General features: G+C 42.8%; 1 protein-coding gene across 1 annotated transcript; it reads left to right on the forward strand.

Annotated features, from left to right (window-relative positions):
• Positions 1-2,285: 2,285 nt before the first annotated feature.
• Positions 2,286-5,945, forward strand: msrb1b (methionine sulfoxide reductase B1b). Its single transcript, XM_066689310.1, has 4 exons — positions 2,286-2,456; positions 2,667-2,809; positions 3,298-3,412; positions 3,604-5,945. Exons 1-4 carry the CDS (start codon positions 2,402-2,404, stop codon positions 3,633-3,635), a joined length of 345 nt encoding a protein of 114 aa, XP_066545407.1. The 5' UTR covers positions 2,286-2,401; the 3' UTR covers positions 3,636-5,945.
• The last annotated feature ends 2,670 nt before the right edge of the window (positions 5,946-8,615 follow it).

The raw sequence follows: 8,615 nt of genomic DNA on the forward strand, positions 1-8,615 counted from the left end.
ACCTGGTGTTAATCAAGCTATCTCCACCACTGTGAATGGGACAAGGAAAGGAGAGATAGAAATGCAAGGAGCAGGGAGGAGACAGAGGGGAAGTCAGACTTGTACGGAGGGGATTGATTCATGAGCAGGGCTGTGCTGAGGAATGGGCTCCCGCAGCACGATCCTCTCCCTCAGCAGGCCGATATATTTCTGCCAAACTCAGCAAATCCTTGGAAACAATTATGGGCCCCTGTCTCATATTCAAGCTCCTGTTCCCACCAGGCTCCCGAGGATCTGAGCTGGTCTTAATTGCCGATGAATGGGTTCAATTTGAATGCTTCTCTCAGGGCTGCAAAAGATGTTTGAGGCAGACTATGTTATACATATCTTGTTGAAATATTCAGGTAAAGGAAGTCATTTCGAGCTCCAGTTGCAATAGAAACAGAAGATGCTGTGGTCACCGAGAACACAGTTCGAGACCCCTGCACTAGAGGAAGAAAACTGTTGAAGCTGCTATGTTGAGAGAGCATCACTCTTTTCATAATTATCCATCTGCCTTTCCAGCCAAGGTGACGGGGAGGCTGGGACGGGGTGAAGGGGACTGGAAATTTGGTCCCCAATATCTTTTGCAACTCTTAAAATTCCTTTGCATCGTATTCTATATTCTCTACTTCTCTGTTTGCATTTGGCTCTGCAATCCAGTCCAGTTCAGTGAAAGACAGGAAGACTCAACCTGTCAACAGAAACCTCAACCTGTCACCCTTTATCGGGGTGTTCAGAGGAGCTACAAAGGATAACAATATGTTGGAAACTCAGCATGCCAAATTTATAGCAAATGTGCAACCAACAGCTGATATCAACAAACAGGAACGGTTGAGCTACTTCGAAACTCGTAATGTGTGACAGTGGTGGTGGTATAACTTTGCTGCACTCCGAAGAGTGTACATCAGGGAGGGGGTGGCATATTCTACACACAAACTGCTCCAGCTTTGATAATTTAGAGAGCTTTTTCTAGAATGTCTTCGCCGGCATCCATATATTCTTCTGGTTCCTCTGAGACTCAAAGCCAGTTAAATTGCAAACACTGCTCCTTTGCAGACACTAATCAACAACCCACCAGTTAACATAATATTACAGTATTCAGCTCTGTTTAAAATTAACTGAGCTGATCCGCTTTAAAGGAACTTTCTTTTTTTCCCATCTCGTGTCTCTGTCTGAGGTGGCCTGGTGGCACAGTGGTCAACGCTCCTGGGAAACTGGTTTGATTCTGGCCTAGGGTGTCCGCCTGTGTGGAGTTTGTCCTCCCTTTGTGGGTTTCGCCCCATGCTCCGGCTTCCTCCCCCATACCAAAGACATTCTGTGTAGGTTGACTGGTTACTCTATATTGCCCTGTAGTTGTGTGTGTGTGTGTGTAAGTGTTGGACTTGCATCCTCTCCAGGGTGTACTCTTTTTAGGGCACTGTGTCCACCAGGTTAGGCCCTGTACTGCGTATTGATGATACATGGATGAATGTCTCTGATTGACTTCACCTACTCTAATGTTGCATGGCAGAAGCATTCTACTTATGACCTCGATACATGCTTTTTTTGTAGGTCAGTAAGCTGGGCCAGTGAAAGAGAAATCCAGATGAATTTTGATAAGCCATCTTTAGAAGGTGACATACTTGCCTGGGTTCCATGGGGACAAGAAAGAAAGCTACCCAGCAGGATTAATTAGCACAGAGTGGCTAGGCCTTCTATTTAGGTCTCCTCTTCTCTGTTTCCCTTTAGACTGTGGTAACTGTAGAAAGAAAGCCCCTTTCATGCTACACTCCTCTTCCCAGGTCAGCTCTTCATAAATGATGGCACGGTGTCCAGGTTAGATCTACGGTCTGTCCAGGACAGTACACAGTGCACAGTGCTGGTCACCTCACTCTGCCCGTGTCAGTGCTGGCTGACCCACCTCCTCGGGCAGGTTGCTTTTAATCTGGGTCAACCACTTCCTAACTGTATGTGGAGCTTTCACACTAACAGTAAACAGAGTCTGCACAAGCCTTTAGCAAATCATTATGTTACTGCTAGACTAATGTGTAGCATTTAGTTTAGTGCCTTTTTGACCTCTAGGGTACTGACTCCCATTGAAATTCCCCGCCTCTTATTATGTGTCTTGTATGATCTAGATGCATCAGTTCCATTTAGGTAGAGTTGTAAGCCTAATAATATTTTGATAGCCTGCATCTACTGTGAGCCGCATTCAGTGGCTTATATGAGACAGCGTTGCCCTCTAGTGGCAGTAATTGCACTAAGGCCGCGTCACATGACCCGCTGCGTGGCCACCTGACCAAACCCGTAAAGACGCGTCCTGACGGCAGCACAGCACCCGAAAGTTTTCTCCCAATTGCAGTTGGGATTTCAAAGACATTTCTTCTGATAGTCTCCAGCAATGTCTTTCTGCTCTTTTATGGGAGGTGAGGTCTTTAAAGATCACTTCAAACCTGGTAAGTGTTGTTATTTTCTTGGTGCTTTCAAACAGAAGTTTGGTCGAGAACACTAGGGTGCGGTGACGTAACGCCGTAATGAATCGTTACGTAACTGTCAGATTTACTTTGCGGTGGCACAGCCTCCGAGTGACCGATGCATTGCAGTTGATTGTAGTCAAAAGTTAAAAGGCTATGTGTGCATCTCTCTATACATACTCCCCTCTGCAGGCATCTACGTGTGTGTAAAGTGCGGCCACAGGCTGTTTTCCAGCCGGTCGAAGTACGAGCACTCGTCCCCATGGCCCGCCTTCACGGAGACCCTTCAGGAGGACAGCGTGTCCAAATACGTGGAGAGACCCGGAGCCCTGAAGGTCGGTATCTATCAGCCTGTTACGATCTCCCAGCCCATGTCTGTCTGCTGACATATGCATGCTCTCCATTGCAAACCTGAATACGGTGCATGCAGCATCTGAAATAGCAGAGCAGGACCTCCTGAATCTTGATTCTTCCCTGATTTCTGTGAAAGGTTTTTATAGCACAAAAAGCTGCACAAGTGTGATTGGTTGGCATGCTTTCTGGAAATAAGCAAACTGTCTCCTCACACACAGTATTAGCCCAGCGCTATATTTGCTGATGATTGCATGACCTGAAAACGCACCTTTTCAGACTGCACATGTAGACCCTATGATCTTGCTACTCTTCTCTCATTTTACTTGCAAACTGCTTATGGTAATCCGAACAAGTTTTCTGTTTAATAATCATCCATATTCTAAGGATTTCATAAATATGTATATGTGCGGTATACTCTGCATTCATGCATACACCCCCACAGCCTTAAGTCTCTGTGTGTTTGTTTGAGGTGTCCTGTGGGAAGTGTGGGAATGGACTGGGTCACGAGTTCCTGAACGACGGGCCCAAGCAAGGACTGTCCCGCTTCTGAATATTCAGCAGCACGCTCAAGTTTGTCCCTAAAGGTAAATCCTCTACTTTTTTGGTATTTATTTTTTTGAAGCCCCAGCTACCACCCCCAGAAAAAATCAACCCTGTGCAAAACTACGTTGCTGTCCCTGACACAGACCGCACTGCCTTCTGTTCCCCTCCTGTTGAAACTGATTTGTGCTTCTGTGTTTGTTGTATCGTTTTTTTTTTTTTTTTTTCTTTTCAGACAAGGTGGACGGACCCAAGGGTGGACAGTAGGGCGATGTGCGATTACCAGAAGAGAAGACATGACTAGGCTGTGCTTTGGGGCCCCGCGTTTTGATAGTGTCTGGACAGTTGATGAAGTGCTCTGGAAAAAAACCCCAAGGGGACGTTCAGGGCACCGATGGGTAAATGGCCACACTAGACAGCAAGAGCGCGATTTCTATTGAATTGTTTCTCCTCCAGGGTCTCGGACTACATTCCTGAAAGGGCACACACTCGTTCCAGTTCGGTTATTTAAATCGGTTATGTTTGAACATTTAAGCAGATTTACTGGGTGATTAATTCATCACCCCATTTCAGTTACTCCTAAAATTAAAACAGTTTGTACATGCTTTTTATTTTTGTATTTAGTAGGAGTAGCTGAACATAATGTATGTATGGGAATGCCAGTGAGTTAGAAACATATGAGCAACTGAAATGGCTGCACGAATAATAGAAATAAAATAATCCTTTTATATGGCCTTAAGATATTTTACGGTTGTTGGCTGAAAAGATTGCTTTGATTCATTTGCGATGTCATTTTGCAAACTCAAAGAGAAGCATTGAACCCATCCAGCCAAGCAGACCGATTTAAGTAATCACGAGATGTTTCTGCAACAAAAGATGACTGTGGCCCACCAGGAATTTACTTCAAGACCCCTGCTGTACACAGACATGCACATAATGAACACACTGCAGGTATTTTAAAAGACTTCTGTCATGTTTGTCTCGAGGAAGGCAAGTGTTTACAATTTGAGTTTAATCAATAATAATGATAATGTGTAAAGAGATGCCTTAAGGGTTGATTTTTAAAACTTTGCTTTTGACTCCCCTCTAATATTAAATCATTAGATCTTTATTAAATTATTATGGAGCAGGAGAGAATCCCTCCCCTCCCTGATGGAACTCAAGATTCCAGAATGTGAGAGTCTTCTGGGATACCCCTGTAATAACATCTGAGCAGGTTTTTATTTCATCAGTCGACTCATAAAATCAACCCCTGGAATTAGAAACAAATGCCGCTACTTTGATTTACGCATTCAAATATTGTTTTCCATTCCGACAAACCCTATATATATATTTTTTTTTATTTCACCATTTATTTCACTCATTGAATTATTGACACGATGGGGGAGTAAGTCTTTTTTTTTTAATTTTGTCTTTTGAGAACTTTGGCAATACACACAGGCAAGGAAAGGAACCCATCATTGCCTAACATCATTTCAAGCTTCCATTTCTACGTCAAGGGGATCTTTTGCTTCAATTACTGCTGCTATATCTGTGACAGAGCTAAAATGAGAGGAGAGACCACAACTCATAGGAACAGACCAAGGCTGCATGCAGTGAACTCTGAGTGCTTATTTCTAAGTTGCTCTGGATAAGGGCATCTGCCTAGAAATAAATAATTGTGAGATTACACAGACAAGAAAATAAGTAATTTTAAGCACATCTTCCTTTATTTTTAATAGTATAAAAGAATACTGTATAGGAATAGGTATTGAACCATGGGATTGGGGGTTAAGTAATGTACCGCTCATTTATTTTTATACTATCCTCCCTACCAAATACAATTTTAAAAGCACTTAAAAAAAGTTTTCACTATGTTAACTATGGAGACAAAATGACAGGTTACAGCTTTGGAAATGCTAGTTTCCTCTCCAGCAGCACACAAAGCTTCAATTCACTGCATCTCAATATTGACTGTCGGCCTGTGACCAAAAGAATAATACTTTATGTCACGGTAATGTACAGCAGGGAACAGATGAATCCCAGTCTCTGGTCTCTGAACACTGAAACCAAACAGCTCTCTCCTCTTTCTACTTTTATGGTCAGGTCAAGTCAGGGCAGTAGTTAGAGGCTATTTTTCTAAGGGTTTTAGAAATGATCTTTTAATATCACTTGTACACTTGTAAGGAAAATGGGTTTGTAGCAAGCTGTAAATGATTCACAGGAGTGCTTTGCTCTCTGAAATCCAACAGTTCACTGCACACTAAAACAAAGTAAGTTATTTAACATAATCTCCAGCAAAGCAGTTAATCGTCTGTGCCAAAGCGGATGGACTTGAGTTTAAGGGGGTTGAAGTACTGCATTGACACACACACAGTGGATATAACTGGAAAAGACAAGGACTTGTGATCTTCCAGCCAACATAGCTGCTTTCTGGTACCTGGCATAAAGATGTACTCAACTGGACTTTAGCAGTTTAAATATACGTTTTATTTTTTTTAAGCCGAATTGTGTAATGCCAAATATCCCTGTTTAGCTCCACAGTTGTCTTAAATACTGAAACACTGAAATAAAAATGATTCTCAGAAACTCACAAAACACTGTACTACATCATTCATTTTGGAAGTGAGTGCGTTCTGTGTCTTTGCTGCGGCTGAAGCCGATGTCAGGCTTTAAACGCACTCAACAATTGGACAAACTCTCTGGGCTGGGAGAGGAGCTGCAGGAGTGAACTGGCTGCATTGTGGTGTTAGACGGGTTGGTACGCTGAACCCAGCACATGTGTGGATGGTCTTTGTAATCTGTTTTGGGATGGCATTCTTATTATTTTTTTTGTTTTAAAGAAGTTGATGGAAAAAGTCTCAAGAATTCCAGCCATTTTTTAGTGTTGAAACTGAGAGCACATTGTACATCAGCGGCAGAGGAAACAAACGTAGTACCTGGACTGGACTGTTTATTGTGTTTTTTTTTTGTTAATATATCAGATTGAGTCTGCAGTTGATTTGCAAAAAAGCCTTGACCCTGGCATTACTCAACCTAATATATCAATAACAAGGTGCCCTGCCCAGCAACAGACAGTACACCACGTAACCTGGGCACAGGCTGGGGGTTTAAAAGAAAACTCATGGCGCTAGTTCCATTTCAAACTGCTAGATGGCGCTCCTGACTGTCATTCAGCAGTGCTGATACACAATGTTTTTCACATAGCTTACTCTGGGCTTCTTTTACCTGCTATTATTATCAGCTATTCCATTGCCTTTCACTTGTACAATTTGTGTAATCTACATAAGATTTTCTTTTTATTATTTATTGATTTTTTTTTTAGACCTTGTGATAAGTGTGTCTGATCCTAATATTTCCTAAAAGCAGCCTAATCTCTTATTGTCCTCAGTTCTCATCTTGCCTTCCATTACACTCCTCCCCTCATCTCTCCTTCCTCTTCTCTATCCTCTTCCATCCCATCCCCTCCTCCTCCTCCTCCTCTGTCTGCACCTCTGTCTCCTGTCTTTTCTGATCTCTCCTCTCTGGCAGTGCGGGGCTTGTGGCTGTGAGTGTTGCGCAGGGCTGTGAGTGTTGCACAGGGCCGGGGCTGGTGATTAATGGCATTGTGCGTCAGCCCAAGCCGCAGCTTCAGCTGGAAGACATTTAATTCGCTTGGCACGGCACTCCCGGGTTGAGAGTGAGTTCTCCACTCACAAACTGCTGGTGGCTTATGTGTCTGGCAGCTGGGATCTGAGAAACGGAGCCAACGGGCTACTTCTTTGAGGCATCGCAAGATATTTCTGGCCATGTCCAGAGATTTCCAGGGATCTGATGCCACTGAGTACCACTGAGACCAAGGTGGAATCCTGCATCTGAGTCTTTAGTAGCTGGACCCACCTTATATCTCACACTTCGCTTTGGCTTTGTATTATTGAGTTGGGGGTGGGAGGGTGTCTGTTTCATCATGCTGCCATTTTGCAATGAAAGAACTTGTTATTTTTACCAAGTGCTCCGTCCACTTCCATCACTTGGAGCTAATTCAGGATTAAAATTAATGAATTCAAAAACTTTGGCAAGAAATGTTTAGATTGATAAGAGTTGTTTTCCTGGATAGTTAATGTCTCGCCAGTTCCTGTTTTGTTGAGTGTGTGTGTATTTTCTGTTGACATTTATGATAAAGTGGCTGAAATTAAGGACAGTCCCGCCTTGATTAGTTTTCTCGTTTTGTATTTAAAATGGCTTGGAAACGTGGTGGAAATTGACCATTTCAGGCAGTGTGGTCTTGGATTGTGTCACAACAGGTCTGCAATCCCTAAAAACTGGAATGCGGGTACTGTCCTGTACAGTAGAAACTAAATCAGGTTTCTTTTTAGAATTATTAGTATAGCAGGCATGAAGGACTATCTAGGCTGGTATAGTTTCTCATCTAAAAGCGTGATCTACAGTTAAGTCCATAAATATTTGGACAAGGACACAATTGTCATCATTTTGGCTCTGTATGCCACCACAATGAATTTGAAAGGAAACAATCAAGATGTGCTTTAAGTGTAGACTTTCATCTTTCATTTGAGGGTAGTTACATCCAAAGTGGGTGAACGGTGTAGGAATTACACCCATTTTATATGTGGTCCCCCCAATTTTAAGGGCTCAAAAGTATTTGGACAAACTAACATAATAATGAATTCAGTTGTGAGTTTCAATACTTGGTTGTAAATCCTTTGCAGTCAATGACTGCCTGAAGTCTGGAACCCATAGACATCACCAGATGCTGGGTTTCTTCCCCGGTGATGCTCTGCCAGGCCTGCACTGCAGCTGTCTTTAGTTCCTGCTTGTTCTTGGGGCATTTTGCCTTCAGTTTTGCCTTCAGCAAGTGAAATACATGTTCATTGAATTGAATTCAGGTCAGTTGATTGACTTAGCCATTGTAGAACTTTCCACTTGTTTCCTTTCAAATCCATTGTGGTGGCGTACAGAACGAAAATGATGACAATTGTGTCACTGTCCAAATATTTGTGGACCTAACTGTATATCTCGCAAGCTGAAGGTAAAGCATATACAGCACACACTATGTGACAACAATAACCAACATTAAATAACACACACTATTCTTAAATGTATTTAATAGTGTGGTAGACCAGCTTTTGGCCTGAACATGCCGTGAGAAATTGGTGCAGTGAGATAAATTGGGCTCATTTGCAGTCTCATTGGCTCTATATCCATTTATATATTGGCAGTTCTGATGCCTTTCACACACACCATTATCAGCCGTGCACTTTTTCCCACCTC

The sequence above is a fragment of the Amia ocellicauda genome, chromosome 17 (genome assembly GCF_036373705.1).
Source record: "Amia ocellicauda isolate fAmiCal2 chromosome 17, fAmiCal2.hap1, whole genome shotgun sequence".
NCBI classification, from domain to species: domain Eukaryota; kingdom Metazoa; phylum Chordata; class Actinopteri; order Amiiformes; family Amiidae; genus Amia; species Amia ocellicauda.